Source organism: Lissotriton helveticus, chromosome 3_1 (assembly GCF_964261635.1).
Source record: "Lissotriton helveticus chromosome 3_1, aLisHel1.1, whole genome shotgun sequence".
In the NCBI taxonomy this organism is placed as follows: domain Eukaryota; kingdom Metazoa; phylum Chordata; class Amphibia; order Caudata; family Salamandridae; genus Lissotriton; species Lissotriton helveticus.
Window position 1 is genome coordinate 232,363,685 of NC_136061.1, and position 21,816 is coordinate 232,385,500.

General features: G+C 43.0%; 1 protein-coding gene across 2 annotated transcripts in view; it reads left to right on the top strand.

Moving 5' to 3' along the window:
- ATP2A3 (ATPase sarcoplasmic/endoplasmic reticulum Ca2+ transporting 3) overlaps positions 1-21,816 on the top strand; it is a 471,091-nt gene that overhangs the window by 267,860 nt on the left and 181,415 nt on the right. For both annotated transcript variants that reach the window (XM_078679687.1, XM_078679686.1), the window contains exon 8: positions 8,066-8,530. In XM_078679687.1, the coding sequence (XP_078535813.1) occupies positions 8,066-8,530 (465 nt within the window). The remainder of the gene's footprint in view (positions 1-8,065; positions 8,531-21,816) is intronic.

Below are 21,816 nucleotides of genomic sequence, written 5' to 3' on the forward strand. Positions count from 1 at the left end.
GTCATCAGTTGGGATAGTGTCAAGTGTGTCAGAATTGAAACGCCACTGACCTGCTGAGTCGTCCAGCGGGGATGATGGAAGACTGTAAGTTCTTCAATTCCCTTAAACCCTGCCACACAAGGGGTGTTGAATGGTCACCGCTTTGCATTGGAGCGCACCAGGAAAAAGGGAATGAGAGAAAACAACTAAGACTGTGAAGAGCGGAATAGCTCGGGTCCAGAAAACCTCTGGGACAACGTAGATCACCAGGGCGCCTTAGGGAACAATGGCCTCAATGGAAAAGCCTTTTGTGCAAGAAGGGAGAGAAAGATAAGGAACATATACATCCACACAAGCTCATTCTTATAACTCACACCCCTCTGTTCTAGTGAACTTGCATTCCTCTAGGGGATGACACACAGAAAAGGGGCTAATCAGCAAAACATGTGAAGACGTCTTCTCCAAGAACGGGTGAGGCAGTACAATACTGGAATCCCTCAACAAAGGACTAATGACCATCACTCTACTCCAGGAGAGTCCGCTGCGAAAGTAAAGTGTAACACACCCCAGCAAAAAGTCAAAAATAAAGGTAAATTAAAAGCACTAACTGAGTACAAATGTCAATGGCTCCCTGTTCTTTCACAGGGGATCATCAAAGATGCAGGTTGCCGTGATGTGGTGACCAGCGATACAAGAACACGTTGTCCCCGTACTGTTCCTATCGTCCCCTGAAGGCAGTACAAGAGGAGCTGGCTGAGAAGCCAGAGCAAGCTGAATGAAACAGCCCCCACAAGTACTGAAAGACGCGGCTCACAACGCTGGGGTCGGAAAGAAGGCCGCGGCAGGAGAGACGCGGTTAAGGAACAGCGCTGAACACACGTTCCGGATGGTCACGCAATGAGATCAAATCCCAGGCAATGGCAAGACGTCTAAGGGGAGTCTTCCATACACAGAAGGAGGATTCAAAAGTTCAATTGTCAAGCACCGGGTCGAAGGGGCTTACATCCTGCGCTCCATTAACTGCTGATCATGGGAAGCTCTTCTTGTGACAGCCCCCAGGACTGCTGGAACATGTACTTTAACATGTGCACATGTCTTCCAGTCATTCTGCATTAATGTAAGGGAGGAAGAGTCAGATTATGTGTTCCCCTTACGTGCATGACCTTCCCACCTGACACCACCATGACTCTCCCCCTCCCCCCACCCCCCGGAAAGACTGTCGTCTCAGTGGTCTGCCTGGTTTAGAAGGGAACCGATTATGAAAGCATCTTAGCAAGAGAGGACAATGGAGGTTTAGGGCAGGCTCCCAAGTTCTATCCTCTGGACCGTATCCCTTCCACTCTATCATATAGAGGACCCAACCCCTAACAAGCTAAGGGCCACATGCATCAAACTTTGTAATTGCGATTCCTAAATTGCAATTTTTAAGAAATCGTAATTGCTTATGCATGTAGGAGTCGCAAAAAATAGTGATTCCTACACATTCCTTAATTGCGAATCACAATTAAGGAATTGCTTCCCATTCACACCTATGGGCCTAGAGGCCCATAGGAATGAATGGGAATTGCATGCACAATTTGCGAGTACCAAATAGGTACTCGCAAATTGCGCATGCAATTTCAAGAGTGCAAGGGTGCCAAAGGGACACGCTGATGCACCCCTCAAATTGCTATGCTACCACATGTTACACACACACATGCCCCAAGGGCATGTATGAGTGCAACATGGAACTTTGAACGATGCGCTTTTGTGCATTCCAAATGGCAAAACGTTTGGGGTTAATGCATTGGAATCGCATTTTGCCTCCGGCAAAGATCTACTGTCCAAGGGAAAGGTTTCCACATAGGTGTCTCCTGCTCAGACAAAGTGCCGGTGATAATGGTGGAAAACAGATACGGTGGAGTAGATTTAACTGCAAGACCTACTAGATTCCGTCTAGGTCTCACTCAGTGTGAACAATGATTTAAGGATTGGGACTGCTGATCCATGGAAATACCACTGTGGTGGAACACTCGCCCGTGGATATACTAGTGAACTTACTGGAAGTATTGACATTCGTCGTTAGCCAGTCCTCTATCATGTATCACCTCCCAAAGGAGTCTGAGGTTACTGCATGTCCAGGCTGTTCATTGCATGTGGTTGCTGGTATGGGAATGCATAGTTTACGTCACTCTGAGAACTCATCTGGAACTGCACCACACCCTGAACCCACATATTGAGTGACAGACCACAGTCAGCACCTTTTTATCACATGATGGCAAATGCAAGATCTTGTAGCTGCATAGTCTAGAAGGATGGCGAGGGGGCAGATATGATGCAACCATTTAATCACTGTGTAGGGTAAATAAAGTAGAGGTCAGTTTTCAATAGAAAGGGGCATAACTAAGACAAGAGGCCAAGAAATACTTGTTGAGGAAATGTTAGGAGAGACCACAAGTGGATTTTCTACGGGTAGAGAGGTAAATAAATGGAATTACCTTCTGATGGAGAGGGCCACGACAATATTAACATGGCGAGCAGAATAGGTGCAGACGGAGGTGAAGAAACATCAAAGGGTTAAAAAAACAGGCTGAAAAACAGGCAAACTATACGTGCCTACTGTGTTTCAGCTGCCAGGCAGAGTGGCTGGAAGTCTGGAACTAGTGTTGTATGTCCACACTCTTAGTTAAAGGAGTGCGACAAGCAGGAGCATTAGACGGAGAGGCATTAGATGTGTTCTGCCTTGGTTGAGTGAAGTTAGGGTGACAGTTGCTAATAACCCCACTACCACACCCTGTTGGGCATTAATAGCTGTCAGTGCTCCAGTTACTTACCGGTAATCTTCATTACTTCAAGTCCTACTCTTCTCTGTTCCAGTCCAAAATTTGCCACCCTCCCTTCCCTTGGGTGTTGATTATATGTTTGTTTTTTTCCCCCTGGAGTTTTACATAGCACAAACTAGACCCGCAGATATCCGGTATCAGAGCACTTTACATGAGCACTATTTTTGTTACAGATGGATACATTCATTTTCTTTGTTAGGCACGAGGAGATTAAGTGATTTGCCCACAATCACAGGATGTTGAGCGTTGATGCAGAGACTCGAACCCCGTTCCCCAGCTTCGAGGTCGACCGTTCGGCCATGTTTGGGGGAAGTATTTTGATTTGGCTAGGGAATAATATTTGCTAGGAGATGGGATCTCACATATAAAGACTGGATCGGGGAAGATGGACCAGGAGGTAATGGCCTTTCCTCAATTATGCGCCCTGACCTTTGGCTTTTCCGCATCACTGCAGGACGTGCATTCAACAAGAATTCACACACTCAGCAGAAAGTGTTAGCTAACTAAGGGTTTTGTCCTAATTTGAGGGCGACAGCCCTGAAGTCCTACTAATCCCTGTATTTTCGTATATATTCTGACCACCCACTTGGAAAGACTTTTTTTATAAAGCACATTTTTTTTTAAGTTAACTAATTTGGTCCCTGGCCACCAGTGCCACTGGGCTCTCGTTTCCATGTTCGCTCCAGGCTTTAACAGTCATGAAATTGGGAGCCCCTTCTGGGCAGCGAAAACTGAATGACATAATTGAGCCTGTGTTTACTTTCTGAATAACTTCTGATCTATGTAATGCTTATTATTAGGGACACATTTTAACGAGAGCAAGTTTTTTTCAACGTCTGGCCTGCAACTCAGTGAAAACAAACATGCCTGGAGTCAGGGGGGGCTCAGGGGGGCGTCTTTCGGAGCTTGTGCATGTCCCACCGTGGAGCTGCGGTTCCCCGTTTTGTAAGTGATGAATCTAGGCCTTCCATTTGACTGCATAGTCACAGCGTGGCCTCGAGCTTAAAACATCTATCGTGCAGTGTTCTGAATTTCCATAAGCTGCTTCCTGCCCCTCTACTACAGCAGTGAGACCTCTCAGTGGCTGACGGTGCTAATTTGTGAAATTATAAGGTACATTAGCGGGGGCAGTTTGGGATTTAAGGATATGGCTAAAGTTCTAGTAGAGGAAAAAAAGCAGTTATCGAGAGAAAGAACCCGTTTTCTTACCAGGTATAGTTTCTGTAGTCTGGGAAAAAGTATGGAGTTTGTGTTTCCCATGATAGTTGAAATTATAGCAAATTAACATCAATATTGCCTGAAACCATTTTCTGGCAGGGCTTTCTGAAGTTTGCTGCACAGCTCCTAAATGGGTGTTACAGCCAGAAATGTATTTTTACAACAAACATGCATTTCTTAGTTCTGTTTTATTTCCGGTTTCGTTTGCTTTAACCTTTCTGCAAACACTGAGCTCCATTTACAAATATTACTATGCGGTTAGTTGTACCCTACATCCGACTTACTTGTAACTTAATCCTAAATTTCCAGCCGTGAGTCAAACAACCTCGTGAAAACTGCATTGTAAAATGGACCCCCTAGTTAACAGTTTGCTCTAGGTTTTTTCTTAGCTGAATTCTTCTTGCGCATTTGTCTTTTATTAAAAGAGGCCGTGAATTTTGTTTCGTAAAAGTCATATCACTTTATAAGGCTGTCGTCACCACAGAGCTCAAGTTGTCTCATGTCAGCTGTGAGTAGCTCAGCCAGTCCTGATATTAACTGCAAGTCTGAGCATGCGATGAAAATACCAGGGCTGGATCAACTACTCCAAGATGAGAAGGTACAACTTTGGAATGTAATGCCCGATTCACTAAAACAGGCTGCTGGAAGGCAGAACTCTGCTAAATTAAGATCGCTGTACATTTGGGGTAGATTTAGGGGGTTCAACAAAGAGTATTTATGACAGTTTTAGACTCACATGAGTACCCCAGCTTCACTAAATCCACTACTCACTAAAAGGGGAATAAGGAGGCTCCTGTGATTAGACAAAACAAACTCATAGGGAGCGGGGACTTCCACTTTGCCGCTGCAAATCACAGTACAAAATCAGACTTAATTTGGGGTCTGAAGACAGTGATCTTACACAAAAAGTTTTCTTTTCAAATCTTTTCTTCTTATTTTTGGACGATAACCTGGCCCGCCAATAGTGTTTCACGACATCAAAATCGCTTCCTGAGGGCCAATACCTAAAGTGTTTCAAGACAACAAAGTCGCTTCCTCAGGGCAAATACGTAAACTAAACAAAGTGAACAAAGTTGTTCATTTAATCATAAGGTCAGAACAGACAATGAGGAAAACCAAACTCATAAAGGAAAATAGGCAGTAAATTCAAAGAAACAAACAAAATAATATCAATAAAATAACTGTATATACATCCTAAAACAGTTATAATCACGATTTTTATCAACATAAGACTGTACTAGAAATAGAACTAAACGTACCAAAAAAGATACAACCCACATCTCAATGTAGAAAGTGTGCTAATCCACAGTCAAACGATCACCACTAGAAAAGGTTCCCAAGTCCTGCGTACCTTTTTAGTGGGGAGCCTTTATTATACATGTTTTAACATCATTCTAATGTTGGTATTATTTTGTTTGTTTCTTTGAATTTACTATATATTTTCCTTTATGTATTTGGTTTGTTCTGACCTTATGATTAAATTAATAAGTTTGTTCAATTTGTTAAGTTTACGTATTTGCCCTGAGGAAGTAACTTGGATGTCGTGAAACTTGGTTTACACTATCGATGGACCAGGTTGGCTGTCCAAAAATAAAAGGTTTAACTAGAAACCTTTTCGTGCAAGGTCATTTTATCTTCAGACCTCAAGTTAAGTCTGCTTCACTAAAACTACTAATGTGAATTTTTCACTGGGCGAAATATTTGCTGTAGTAAATAATCCTGAAAACAGCACTTATCCATGCAACTTTTATTTTTTCTCCAGAGGGAAAATACTGCCAACAAACACCTTCCAATACAGAGATATGGGGGTTATCACTTCTATTTCTAACCCTGGAAAGAAATTCCTGCCTTTCATGGGATTACATGTTTATGCCTTTCCATGGCAGGACAATACCTTGGAAAATATGAATACCTACAATTATATACGTTTAGAGATGAGCATTGTGTTTTCAGTGATACCAACCACAGAATGTCTCCTATCCAGCCCCAACCCCTACGTTTACAATGAGGACAATGCATGAGTCTAAAATTTCACAAATTCTGATTCTGCAATCCAGGAGGTACAATTGACCATGTCAAATTACTTTTTTGTTCTCTTGGGATCCACTTAGGTGTGCACAAATACTTATGAATCGCACACTCTTTATTTATTTAAGCCAGGCAAATGAAGATGATTGGCAACAGTACTGGTAGGGCTGTTGTATTTTGCAGACGAGTGATGAGACAACATGATTGGATTGTGATGTTTGTTTTATTGAAGTTGTCCCCACCGTCTCATCAGCCTCAAATTTGGAAAAGTAGTTTTCAGTGTCCATTTGTTCTGCCATTTGCCAAGATTGATACCTAAGGATAGGTTCCCTATAAGGTCTACAGTGACAATTCAGTCTGCCCACTGTTAATGCCTTCCCTTTTCTACTTGGTCTCCTCCTTTGCCCTGCATGTTGAATGAATGCACTGTTTTTACCTCCACCGCCTGTGATTGGGATCTATACCATCCTTTCACTATCCAATCTTAAATAAAATGCTGTCTGATGTTGTACCTGAGCTCTCAATTCATGTACCTCACATCATAGATAGTTTCATATCCAAGTGCCAAATATGCTCCTCTTGGCCCATGCATGGCAAAATCTTATTCCACCTGTGTCCTGTTTTCAGGAGACCCACTGAATCCTTACTTAGGTCCTCTTTAGATTAATTGTATGTGAATGTATCCTTTCGATAATCTGATCTGTCTTGCGTCCGGCTGTCATCAGACACCACTGCCTATCCTTTTCTCCGTCCTTCCACCCACTGTACGCTTGATTCGTATCTCGAGGTTTCTTTTGGTAGAAATTGTGGTTAGGAGTGTTTTTAGACATTTTTCTTCTGGAGATGGGGCAATCCTAAATGGTTCAAATAAACCTATTTTTGTGGTAGTGATACCTCTCCTTAAGGACTCCAACATGAATCTTCCTTTCCATAAGGACTTGTTAAGTTATTTAATTACATGACATTCTTGGAGTCATCCATCCTCCACTGTTCCCTGGCATTTTTGTGTTCTAAATGCAGTACTTTTCTTTGTCCCGAGGAGACCATTAGTTGCCACCTCATTTCTCTATCTTTCTGCTGTTTAAAATCAGGCTACAAAGAGGTTCTGAGCTTAAAGTTACTCCACACAGAAGGCAGCTAGTAAATGCCAGCTGTGGTGGTCTTTCACCCAAGCAAATGTTGTAAGAAGATTTCGTTTTGAAAACTTAATAAAAATGACTAACAATTAAAAATACCCAGCTGATTTTCCAGGCAATGGAAATGGCACAATATTCAATATTATCACCATAGAGTAAACATGGGTCGAACTTTGCTTTTGTGCTTTGTTACCCAGACCTTTGAGGCATCAGGTTGACTGCCCAATCACTGCACTCCTCTAACAGGCGAATAACCATTAACAGCCCCAGTGCAAAGCTTTCAAAATGTTGCATTAATAACAAAACAATTGAATTGTTGAAGTTTTGATTTCATAATCATTTTGTCAAAACACTTCTTTTTTGATAATAGATTGTGATTAGTTTTCTATTTTGAAAGAGATCTTTTGTTGGGTTTTGAACTTTTATAACTTTATCATATTTTGTCATCTTGACCATACATTACAGATGTTTAAGTTCTATTTTGCAGCTCTTCCTTTGGTGCATTACTTTTTGGGAAACCAAGACTTACATTTCTGTTATATCCCAGCAGTTCTAATGGTGGTCTGTATGTAAACCTCATGTTTGGGACCAAAGGAATGTAAAGGTGAAGTGAAATTGTATATGCAGTGATGGCAGTACCTTGGCAGACGAAAGTATATTCCTCACTAAGCAATAAACAACAAGGGTGCCAAGAAGGTCATGATATGCAAGCCATTGGTTGTGTGCTTGAGGATGATGGGTTGGGGGAAACTGAAGGTAAAAGATAGATTTCGATATACCGATCCCTTTCAATCACTCGTTGATTACATTTAAATCACTGAAGTTGGAAATGTAGTTATCTTCTTGCCTTATACTAAATTTAATAATGTGCTCTTCTTTCAGGGTACCAACATTGCCGCTGGTAAGGCCGCTGGGGTCGTGATTGCCACAGGAGTGTTCACAGAGATTGGGAAGATCAGGAATCAGATGGCCGCAACTGAACCCGAGAAGACCCCTTTGCAGCAGAAGCTGGACGAGTTTAGCCAACAGCTCTCGAAGGTCATCTCCCTCATCTGCGTGGCTGTCTGGGTCATCAACATCGGACACTTCAACGATCCTGTCCATGGTGGATCTTGGTTCAGAGGGGCAATTTACTATTTCAAAATTGCTGTGGCTCTGGCAGTGGCGGCCATTCCGGAGGGTCTGCCCGCTGTCATAACCACGTGTTTGGCCCTAGGCACCAGACGCATGGCCAAGAAAAATGCCATTGTGAGAAGTCTCCCCTCTGTGGAAACGCTGGGCTGTACTTCAGTCATCTGCTCTGATAAGACTGGAACATTGACCACAAATCAGATGTCTGTCTGCAGGGTAAGTTCACAGGTCTCTTTATACCATTTGAGAGAATTGTACTCTTTGTTCTTGATCTAACATCTAATTGTCCAACTGGCCATGCTGTCACTCTGGCATTTTCCTGGTGGGCTGCAGGCTGGACGGAGGCACTTTCAGAGCTGGACTGGCTGCCATGAGCAACCATGAAGGCTCTCTTCCCTCCATTCTAGTAGCCACCTCCTCAAGTGCAGGGGTGGTTGGAGAATGTTTGCCAGGCTGATTTTGCTTTCCAGTCCAGCCTGATTTTGCTTTCCAGTCCAGCTGGCAGTAACTTTTCAGCCCAGCAAGCACTTTTGTATAGCAGAAAAGTTTGTTGAGCAATGCTGAAGTCCCCACTTCTGAAAGCAGACTATGGTTCTTTTTATCTTTCCAGAAAGAATTGATAATCAACAGAAAAACACTATCCAAAAAGATTGACCAACCCAGACTAAACAGTGCTCTTCTTATCACTTACTGTTATTTATATGTGTAATGGAATTGGGTTATGTTAAAGTAGAGCTATTTTATTCTCATTTTGATGTGTCTTTTTTCATATGTGGACTAAGTCTAAAGGAGCAACAGAGCTCTGAACATAGAAAGAGGACAATACAGTTCACATCATTTTTACATAGCAGGGACGTAGTCAACTGCATAGAAAGGGGGTAGCAGAAACGTAGTACGCTTTGTGTAGTATAATACATGTATGTTGTCCATGGGGGCCGGATTAAGACCTTTAGAGGCCCTAAGCACTTAAAATCTTTTGCTGCTGCCTATATATAGACACCTATATATACCTAATTCAAAATATAAACAATAATAAACAGTAAAATACAAAATTTTTAAAATGAAACAAATCTTACAGTAAGATGGAGAATAATGTTTATTTTTCTATACTTCCACTTTATTTAGAGGTTCAGCTGTACCATTTGCATTTTTTCACCATATAGTCCATGGTAAATCCGGCAATAGAAAATGCCTGGTGTGCCCCCCTACTCTTGATGCCCTAAACACGTGCTTATTTTGCTTAGTGGTAAATCCAGCCCTGAAGGTGGCTCCTAGTTTCCTTGTTCCAGGATATGTTCCTGGGAGTAAGGGGAGATAAGAGAAGCTCTCTTTTAAGCGGTGCTAGCATCTGAGATATATGTTATTTGCAGCCTGACTTTAGAAATGCCAGTCATAGTGCAATGTTTGCAATACATGTTTGTCAACCGAATTAAGGAATCAATGGGTTGTCTTCTTCATATGAATGATATTCATATAATAGGTACTTAGGAATCGGGATGTGTTAAGTTAATTTACATAGATCTGAAGGAAGCTGTCGGTCTTGAATTCCTTCCTACATTGTGCATGGGAAGAAGAGACCTATGGCCCGTGCGGGCTTCTTTTATCATCTATAGCATAGACTGAAAAGGATGTTTTGTTCATTTCTGGATCTCTAAACCTCTTTGGGTCTGCTGGTGTTTTGAGAGTGATTTGATACAGATAAGCCGGACTGCTTTCTTTGAGTGCATCACCACAAGTATAACACAGTACACTTTCTACTCTATGCTAGCTAAAAGGGGTAGCCAGTGTCTCGTCCACAGGTTAGGGAGATGTACCTGAATTCCTTTTGACCCACGATCATGCAGATTCCTGCTTGATAAATTGCTCTATAACGTGGCCAGGATGATATAATGTAAGCTGTTAAGGCATGTAAAACAAAATTGGTGTAGGGTCTAAGGGGAACAAATATTTAAAGACCAATAAGACAGACTAAACCCCCTGCTCACGATATGACTATACAAAACAAGACTGTCACTGGTCTCTGTGGCTAGTATGTGCAAAAAAGGAAGAGTGTCTGTGTCTACCTATAAAGTGTGTACAACACAAAAGAAAATGAATCCCATCAGCCCACCCATATGGCAGAGCATCATCATCTGGGATAAAATCAAACGTGATCCGGTTGTGGAGTGACACACCTATTGGTATAGTGTGATTCTCCAAACCCAAAGGGACCAGCAGTGATGAATCATACCAAAATAACCATAGATGTAATGGTGTGGGTTGTTAATTGCAGTGAAAGAAAATTTAATGATAATGTGGAAAAAGGTGAGATATAAAATTGACTACCATAACATAAGGGAAATTTGTATTAGGGAAAAGTCATGGTGTCAATATTAAAACTTAGTGTAAGGCAGTTTGAAATTATAACTGTCTATTAAGGATGAAATATGGTCAACATGTTTCAGCTTATGTAGGAAAAGTTGGACCTACTCGGCTTTCGTCAGGACCTCTTAAACACTACTGCAATACAGCTTATAACACAGGGAAAAAGTTTTTAAAGCCATATAAGTGATAGCCCTCATCCTACCGTACCATGGTATTTTCATACGGGGGATGTCTGCTTCATAAATCCAAGGATTCTTTTCCTACGAAGGAATATACACACAAACACAACATAATAGGTAGACAGCAGACGCAGAAAGAATTTGTTACTTTCTTTTTTCACTACATTATATTCCTAGAGGTAAATTGTCAAAATAGTACTAGCTAAACTTATGTATCTTTTCTACTCACCCAAATCTGTTTGGGTGAGTAGTTAAGGCATGCCTTACCCACATCAATGTGGGATTGAACAATGCATGGACAGATGAGAGGAGAATGGTGGTGGGAAGGGAAGGCTCGATTTTGCCATTGACACTCAGCTGAAAAAGTGCTATTTTTGTAGCTGGGAAGCTTCCTGAGGAGGATGGGGGTCTTCTGCTGAAGTGGATGTTGATGAAGAAGGGCGGCTTGATGTCCTCCTTGTAGTGGAAGCTTTTAATGAGTTGATGATGTTTATGAGATCAGCTATAGACTGTTTAGACATTGTGTCCGGTTGTGATGTGCCAAGGTGATATGGTGTTGTTGACTGGTTTGTGTGAGAGGCTTATGATCTAGTAAAGGAAGTATTAGCTTATGTATGTGGCTTTCTGTAGTAAATGTTGTATTGGGTAAGAAGAGAGCTAATGCACTTTTCCACTGCCTTGAAGAGACCCATGCCAACATTGTTGGCTACGGTAATGTTGAAGTACAAGCTAGAACGAGTATTCGTGTGGTACTCTCTGCAGCTTTTGTATCTTGTATTTTTGTGTTGCAAGACTTTCCATCAACAGTGTTTTTAGTCATTGTTTTTTGAGTTGACGAATGTCTCTCTGGTTTGCATTGGGCTTCAGTGTGCATCGATGTGCTGTGAATTTGGGCTTCATGTTTTTGGTGGTGGCTACGGTGTCTCAGCCAGCTTCACATGAGAGGCCGATTTCATTGCTTCTACTAGAGAGTCAGTGTCTTGTGATATTGAGGATTGTAGTGAGTGTAGTGCTTGCTACAGCTGGTTGCTTGGAAAGATTTTAATAACCTACTTAATGATCCTTGTGGGTTTGGGTTGGCCATTGTGTAATGGTGGACATATTTGGAAATAACACAACCATAATCTTGTGGGATACTGCCCCAAAATTCAGCAGACAGTGTTAATATTGCAAGAGAGATGACCACCGGCCTCGGCATCCTGTACTTAACGTTACCTTAAACTGTGTTAAATGAATCCAAACACTGACTGCTTCAAACACTAGTACAGCCTCCCGAACTGAACCCCTGTCTCTGACACTATCATAGTAGGTTTGGGGAACCATATGAAGAACAACGCAGGCACACTGCAGGGAAATTATTGTAATGGAATTATTTCACGTAAACCTAACTAGCACGGTCACTGGTAATCGTGTTAGTATGCAAGAACATTTGTTGATTTAGTTAGAAAAAACACACCAAGAAGTTAAGCACCCCCTTACTATACAGAAGCTAAAAATCACATTGATCACATGGTTGACTTGACCTATGATAACATTTCTGCAATAAATATACACCTTTGGTTCCCTTCACTGCGAATGACGACATATTTAGTTGTGAACATGTGCTTATCCACCTAGAAAATAGGGTCTACTTACATGTCAGGTAATGTGGACCAATCTCTACTTTCATTTCTATTTTAATTTCAATATTTATGTTTTTTGGCATTGCAATTTTTTTGTGTGTAGGCCTTGTTGCTCCTCATCTCACTGCACTGCAAAACAAAAATGCAGGCATGTCAAGGCCAAACTTATTGACTTTGCCTTTGTTGCATATCTCTTGGGTTGTGTTCAGTGAGATAGTCCAGAGTTGGCTGGAGTGTTTAGAGGAAGGATAGAGAACACATCTTTGCTTTTTCCTGGAGTCTATTTAAGACTCAATAATATTTTTATAACATATGGGAGCCTGCAATCCTTGTAAAAAAAACTGTCTCTAATGTCCTTATTGCAGTCGACTTTTGACGCACATAGTCGCCTCTAATAAGAAATTAAGTAGTCTCTCAATTATAATAATGTATTATAGTTGAGTTCTGATGCCACAATGCCTGCTACTAGCAAGCGGGAGAAAGGCAAGCACAAAGCATAATTAAAACTGCATTTTACAAAAGGAAAAGGAAAGTAGCTTTTCCTTGGTAATCAAAGCAAAAATAGAATCTCTGTGCATGTTTCTGCACATTCTGAGCTATCATATTTTTTAGATGTAACTTGTATTACATTGTTTTTAATATCTTTTTGCATCAAATATGTAACTGCTCTTAGGTGTGCCTAGTTTTTGCTCTAGTGATTCTAATTTTGTTCTTCGTGTTTACAAGTATCCTATCTTTTGCACGTGGATTTCAGAGTTTTGTGGGAGGGTGATGGTGTGCCCATGTATTATAAGGCATAAAGTACCCCTGCCATGCATGATAAGGATTTTGCAAGTCACCTTGGAGTTCCATGACATAACAAAAGAACCTAATCTTTATCTTACCTTCTGTATAGGGTCAAGGAATTTCTCTGCGACTTGCAATATCCTCAAAATGTAGAGTAGGGAGTGATTTAACCCATATGTGCGCGCTTCATACTACACTTATCTCATTACTGTGCCAATAGATTTCTGCTGACTCTAGATGACTTCCTTCTGTTCTGTTTATCCCTGCTCTGTGTATATATCAATGCTGCATCTGATTCGTGTTGGTTTGGTGCTGGTTTTTGTTGTGCTTTGCATGTAGCCTTGTGTTTGAGCTGACTTGGGATTGTCTGGGTGCTGGGGTTTGTGAAGGATGATCATTCACGTGCCTGCTGTGCTCTCTGGAGGTGATTGGTCTCTGCACCTCGGGTCCAGAGCACGCGAGCTGCGTTTGTCAGCCGCGGGTGGGTGCTGTGCCTTCGGGCTGCCTGCTGCTCTCTTGGATGTGTAGTTTCCTTGGTGACGTACTGTAGCAGAACAAGTGGCCCGTATTACATCTGCATAATGAAAGGAGTGGGCGGATAACGACATTAAACCGGAGAGTTCTGAAGCCAGACGGGGGAGGCGAATCTCAAACTGGAGGATCATTCATTAACCAGTGAAATGCAAAGTGATACCGAGCGGGGCGGCCGGTGCTGCCCGGAGCGCCAGAGGGAGGCACGTTGTATTTTTTCTTTGACGTATTAGTTCAACCACGCGATACAGAGTCGTAGAAGAGTAAGTGAAGTGGAACTCTAACACTCTTCTAATACCCAGAGTACGAGTACCCCGAATTGGGGTTTGTGGGGCAGTGCTTAATTTGTAAAAGAAAGCATGCCGGTGCCCACACACAGCTCTGCTCAGAAGTCCGTTGCCGGTGCAATCAAATGTCGGCACGCCCAAGAATTGATTCCACCCCTAGGCCTTATGAATCCACCACCAGACACCCCCTACCCCTTCATCTGACCCTTGCATGTCCCTGCTTTCTCAGTTTGTTTCATTTTTTCCGTCTTTCTGCTTTGCTTGTTTCCCTCTTGTGCTCTGGGTAAATGTCTTGTTCAGAAAAGTACGTGCCGATCCACATAAACTAGTCCCCGTGACCCCCACCGTCAACCATCGGCTCAAAGTAAGCACTGTGGGAGTGCGATATTTTTTGCACCAGGTAAAACGTAGCAATCCTGGGTTTATAACTTCTAGGTGCACTAATATGAACCATTAATGAGTTTGCCCTCCAAAATGGGATGCAGCATGTGGAGTTTATTGCTTCCCCCGGAAACATTTTTGATGTATTCGTAATTAGCAAGCATGTTCCCTCTTGAAGTTTTGGTAGGTTTGAGCTGCCAAAATTGCCTTGAGGTAAATTGCAGAGGTGCAAGGTTCAGTGCTTCTGGCAAATTCCTCATGAAGGAATCACTGCATGGCTTGGTATGCACGGTAACAGGAGATCCCGACACATATTTTAAATTCTCATGGCACTTATAATTATCTTCTATGACAATTCATGGTTAAAAAAGCTAATTGTCGAGCCCAGTGGATGCCTGGGTCATTATCACCACCTACTTCTTCACTGTGAGTAATCCTTGCTGGCTTGAATCCTGTGATGAATGAGGCTGGTAGGGCTGGCTCTACTGCTGCTACACTCCTTTGTGTGAAGGCAGCATGTGGGGAGACATAAAGCCAGGGTGCAACTCAGATAAGGATTTCTTAACTCCATAAGTGAAATCTGGTCACATCCTTAGTGCTGGAGTCAATGTATGGTGAAGGATTGGTTGCCCGCCTTTGAGCACCCAATGAGTAAGACGTCCTGAGACCCCAACCATATTTATTACTTCTTCCCACAGATGCTGAACTAACTTTAAACTTCCACTCAGTATTGTGTGTAAATGGCATTTAGCTTGCATCTAATTTGTCACCTAAAAAACTATGACACACTGAGATAAAGTGATTGGCCCAAGACCACATATTTTTGTCATGAGAAGAAGCCAGCTTAAGAATTTGAGACATTTGCTTACATAGTCAGCAACTTAGCAACAAGAACACTTTTCCTTTATTGTGCCACATATCACCCGTTTCACCTAAGAATGTCTTAACATTATGGTATAAGATATTATATGAGATGTTATACCGCCATCTAAGCAAGTGATGATGACATTTCATATACACAGGGAAGAAAATGCCATTTGGTCTTTGGGAACCATGTGATATATTAGAATTTTGCAGGCTATCACGCTAAGATGTAAATGTGCAAATGTATAATAAGCACTTAGCACACTCTATGTACAAAAGGACCCTATAAGGTGCAGCATTTCTTCCAAAGTTCTAGGTAACATAGATCCTACTTGGGTTAGCACACACATTGCACCGTTTTTTGCAGAATGTCAGCTTTATTGTAAGTTAAAGAACTGACGTGCTTTACCTTTGTTTACTTGTGCGTGGATGCAGTGAGACATCATCTTTATTTTGCCGTGGGAGACCACCTGTCGTGACAGTACACTTTGATTACTTTGTAACACCACCTAGTATCGAGATCATTTTCATGTGTGACTATGAGCCCATCACTGGATATGCCACTTTGTATCTCCTAACTCAATGATGGCTGGATAATATACATTACATAACTTTTTATCCATTTCCTGATGCGTCTATTAAATATTCATGCTCTGCTGTGGTGCTCTTTCATGTATAAAAATAGCAACAAACCAGCTTCTCTGAATCTTTTTCAAAATATAGCAGAAATCTGAGTGGAAATCATCACCATGAAAGTGTCAGTCATCCATGTTTATTGCCATAAATGAATAAGGTTCACAAATCATGGTTTTTAATCCACTTTTTAAAATAAAGGCTGCAACTTCTGCTGTTCCTAGTTGGTCACAGCTGTTCTGTGTGGTGGCCCGCTTTGTGAGGGCAAGCGAAAAATATCTGCTCCTGAATGTCTGTTCCTGGGCTGCATGTATCCTTCTGTGGTTGTATTGTATTGTGATTGCATTTGAATAGCGCGTACTACCATAGCCCGCTACTCCAGAATACAATGTTGGTGCTTAATCAAGTGGTTATTAGTTGTTGTTGACTACTGGTTGTTGGGATTACCTGGTGCTCTCAAGGAAACCATTTACTCCAGTTTCTTTGCAGAAGATTACATTAATTGGGGTGAAGCATGATCATAACTGTGAGTTCATGGAAATTGTGGGGTGAGTAGATAGGCTAGAGAATATTCTGTTTGGAGAGAGTACGAGGAATAGCATAAGTCAAGATCAGTGTTTACATGCAGGGTATTGGGGACATAGTAAAAGGCGTTTTGAGCTGGCATGCAATCTGAATAAAACCATTGCAACGTTGTTTGCATGTGGCCTTGCAGGATGCCCAGAGTATTGTATTGTAACATCTGTATAGCACTACCTCTGTGTGAGGCTCTCAAAAGCTTATCCACATGGATATCACACTACCCCTGGTTATGTAATAGTGTGTAGACGAGCGCCTACCCCTTAACAAAAACTTCAATGTGAACCTGCACGAAGCACATACTTAGACGTGTAATAAAAAGAATGAAAAAACAGCATATTGTTGAATAAATAAGAAGTGTGGTAGGGTACTGTCTGAAAGGGGCCATTAAAATTGCACACAAGTCATGCAAAGGTTGGTGCCTTAAATTCCTATTGAGATCGACCTCGCTGGCCTCCTGCAGGGCCATGGCTGCTGAGCTCTGGAAGTGCAGGTAGTCTTGAAGTCCTGCACGATCTCTCGCACCAGGCAGTCTTGAAGTCCTGCACGATCTCTCGCACCAGGCAGTCTTGAAGTCCTGCACGTGATCTCTCGCACCAGGTAGTCTTGAAGTCCTGCACGTGATCTCTCGCACCAGGTAGTCTTGAAGTCCTGCACGATCTCTCGCACCAGGCAGTCTTGAAGTCCTGCACGATCTCTCGCACCAGGCAGTCTTGAAGTCCTGCACGATCTCTCGCACCAGGCAGTCTTGAAGTCCTGCACGTGATCTCTCGCACCAGGTAGTCTTGAAGTCCTGCACGATCTCTCGCACCAGGCAGTCTTGAAGTCCTGCACAATCTCTCGCACCAGGCAGTCTTGAAGTCCTGCACGATCTCTCGCACCAGGCAGTGGAAGGGCAGTTGGTGGATGAGCAGCTCAGTTGACTTCTGGTACCAGTGACTCTCCTAAAGAGCGACGGTTCCGGGCTGATAACGATGAGAGCACTCAGCTTGTTGCAGGCCATGGCAACAGTGTAGGCTTTCCTCGTCCAACAGCCAAGCTACTATTACATAGTGCTTCGCGGTACCCAAGATATAGCCAAGGATGATTGGCAACAATGGCAGAAGGGGCAATGTAATCTAGAAAACATTCATGTAATATGTTGCATGGTGAGCTTAGGCATTGTACCTAAGGGTTCTTGAGGTGCTGCAGCACCCCCAAAATATTCATGCTGAGGTTCAGAAGGTGAATTGGCAATAAAGATGCGTTTTTATCTTGTCTCATTTCCTGGCTTTCAAAAAATAGAGGTCAAATGTCAGGCTATGCTCCATATTTTTAAAGAATGCAGGCTGGTGTTTTCTTTCTCTGACTGCAAATTGAGAGGCATTTGTAAACTGAACTAAATGATGATCTTTCTGGGGTACAGGGAGTGTGAAAGGATCGACTGTAAGATGGCAATATTTTTTGCCATGCAACAAAATTCAAATATCTGTAAATTAACTAAACACATTAAAAATTATATTAGTAGTTTGAAAAGTACAAATGAAGCACATTTTTTGTGATTCTGAAGTGTGATAGAAGCAGATTTTAATAGGATCAGAACAAATCAAGACACTTTACTCAAGCTGCTATTTACCAGGGTGGCAGGGCAGGGTGGAGGATGAGGGGGGGGGGGGGTGTAAATAAAAATAATAAATAATTTAACAAAAACACTTACCTTCATGCTGGCCACCCGCTGGCCGCCGCCTCTCAGTCCACTCACTGTCACCACTCGCTCTTCAGAAGCAGGAACTAGGAAGCGCCCAGGCTCCTGACTCCCCTAGCCAATCCCAATGCTGCAAAGCAGCGTTGTGATTGGTCTGCGCACCATGGTTTGGTACTCAGACTGGGATGGGGGCCTGGGCATGTTCTACACCCAGGCTGTAATGCAGCCTGGGTGCAGAGCATGCAAAGTGCGCATGACTGTTATGGTAGGCCCGAGAGGGCCGGCCAAACAGTTATGCGCACTTTGGAGTGGAGCGACCTCTCCTCCTTCTGGCCCCTGTCCTGGCAGTCCAGCCCCACCCCGCACCAGGAAACAAAAAACTAAAATGACAATAACGCTGGTTATCATTTTAGTTTTCCTTTAACAACTACTTGTAGAGCAGTGGGGTTGATGCCCCTCCGCCTTAGTGAGGGAGCCGCCACTTTACTTGGTGATACACAAATGATAAATATTCGCAGTAATCCAATTTCCACAAAATATCTTTTGAGCCCTATGTATAGCTTTATCAGTACAACCGCATGTTTGTGGTAGCCTAGTGCCCATTTCAATTAAAAATGTGCTGCCTTTTAAATGAAAATGTGCTACCACGCCATGCTTTAGCAACATGCTTTCTCCAAAATGCACTCTCGGCTGCTTACTGCACCCTTCCTACTCCAGTGAATGGACCTGGTTCATTTGCTCCTCTTGTTTTGTGTGTGACGCTTGGGTGTTTCATTATCCCCATCAGTGTGGCAATGGTTCACGATTGTCACTTTTGTAATGCACCGTTTGCTACCTCTTGTATTTTGTTGGCTCACGATTGTCATTTTGCTTCATTTAATGTAACATTTGCTTTTGTATTTTGTTCACTTGTAATGTTCTCATGTATCAGTTCTGTTCCTATTGTGAAGCGCTCTGACACCTTCGGGTAAAGTCCGCGCTATATAAAAACGCATAAATAAATAAATAAATATTGATGGCAGTACCCCCACTCTGAAAATTGTTCCTGCACCCCTGGGAAAGGGGGCAAGGAAAAAGACCCTGCCTTATCAAGACAGCACCCAGGTGATGTACCTCTTTAAGTCACCTGACGGATATCTCGCGCACGAGAACCTGCTGCTTCCCTGCGCTCGTGCCGGGTTTGTATACGTCGTCTCCTCAGATTCCAGAGGATGTGCTTCGAGTCTGCGATGTGTCAGACGCCATTAGGGGATGCTGAAGTGTAAATCTCCCTGATATTTGCCCGGGCCGCCGTTTCAGCCGCAGGGAGGAGGCCTCTGTTAATGTGTAACCGCTGGGAGTTCCCTGGTTAAATAAAGGTGAGCGCGCTAATGGGAGGAAGATGGATATTGTTCATGGCTTTGCAGACCTGCTGGACGTTTAAATATTTACTTAATCGCCGCAGCAGGGGTTCGTTGGACACTCTGGCATCCTGTGTTAGCTCGCTGCGTAAACAGGCGCGCTCCATATGGGCCCGGCTTGGACAGCGTTTGCCTCTGGCCCTGACAAATGGTATGCAAAGTTCCATTTTATCTGGAGTGTGCGTCCTCCCGCGGGCAGGGCTCGGCGGTGGCTGAGGAAATGTTGCCAGACCCTAATGCTCCGGGGCGTTCCTCGCCTCCAGGTGTACTGGGATAGTAGGCTTCCTTCTGCCAGACCGTCCATTCAGGGCTGTGACGTCACTCTGCGCGTCTTTATTCTGCCATTATTTCCTGGCAGAGTTAGTAATGCGCATTCCATTTGACGTCACCAATGAAACTTTGACACACTCTCAGCTAGTTCCTGCCATCAACTCCAAAATATTCCTCATGAATAGCGGTCTCTGCAAAGAAAATGCGTCTGCAAATAGCTGTGCTTGCATTTTATTTGCTGTGTTTGTGTAGCACAGACACACCCTTCTGGTTGCTTCACAGCGCTTGCTTGCACAAAGGACTCGACCAGTGGGATTACAGACAGCAGAGGCCTGCATACCTCAGTGCTGCAGGTACAGTGGCACTGGGGGTGGGCAATGCTGCAAGGGGCCGTCTGGTACCCAGTTATGCCTGCCCTCCACTACGGAATCAGAGTGCCTGAAGGTCCAATTTCCACTACTTGAGGACCTGTGCCACTCTTGCTATGCCGCTGACTGACGAGACAGCTGGGAAAGTCACATACATACATAAGTAACTAGTAACCTATAACCTTGCCAAAGAGCTAGGATAGCAGACTGTCTGTTCCAAAACTTAGCAAACTCAGCATCAAGGCATAGGGTAAAAAGGATTGACTTCTGTAAGATAGGGGAGTAGCACCCTTCTGCCAAATCCTTGTAACCCACTGAAGGAGAGCATCTAAAGTAAGGTTAGGTTGTACGGCTGACTACACAGGAGGAACAACATTGACGGAGATAAAGACCCAAGGCCATACACAGCCTTATGGAAAAGACCAAGGGTTTTAAAGTCGACTGCTTCACTGAAAGATAATGGAGTGGCAGTAATTTAGCGGCAATGTGGTCCATCACTCTCAGCTCCAAAGTATAACAGGCCTCATAATTCTACACCCTTCAGGGCTTGCACACTCTTTTAGATAGATCGCCAAAGACGCCATTAGAGTACCTGGTGTCGGAGATGACAATGCCGTGGACCAGGATGATGCTAACGCGGGATTACTGGTTACTAATTATCTTGCCAAATCCCTTCTTCCTGTCGACTGAATCGTTGGTACCTGTCTTGAGTAAAAGGTAATCTCGAGGTAAACAATCAATTTAAGAACTTACACCACTCTAAATGACCACTGACCAAAATTAAGTTTTAAAGATTTAATATAAAGTCAAAGATAACTGAAGATACAAACTTCTCAAAATGAGATTCAAAAGGTATATCGGAATCACTATGAACATGAACTTCTTGAATAGTCTGAGTCTGAAGAACAAAATAATAAGTACAAGTTCGAATACCATCAGGGTTGCTAAAATGGATACAAGTTGCAACCTCAAAGTCATTACAGAAAAGAAAATTAAAGTTAGTCTGTCCCTACACTATACTAAATGACATCCCTACTTAACAAGATCTTAACCCTCTAGGTGTCAGCCGTGGTGACTTCCTAAAAAGATCACGCACTTCTCTTTGTCTCTTCTCTGATAATGGGTCTCTCCTGATCAGCCTATCTGCCTACCCATCCGCTTCCTTAGGCTCCCAAAATCATCTGCTCTGCTCTTCTCCCGGGTCACTTTCCCTAATACCAAATCACATTTCCAATAGAAACGCCCCTTGGGACGCCCCTCACGTGGTACATCTTTCCGCGGCAAACTCCATGATGGTACTCTTGAAGACCCTCGTTAAAGTTGACCTTGGTTCCCAGGCTTCTTCTTCCGTGCGCTGATACCCCCTGAAATTCCTGGAAACTCCTACAGGCCTGCGCAAGGCGCCACTGAACAAAGTCCCTTTCATTCGAGCTGATTAGGACCCTCGCACCTGCATACAGCTCTTCCTGCAGTGGGCCTCAAATTCCAGACTTCACCATATCTTAGGCCATAAAACACTCTCAGAGCTTCATACTGGACACCTCACGACCTCTC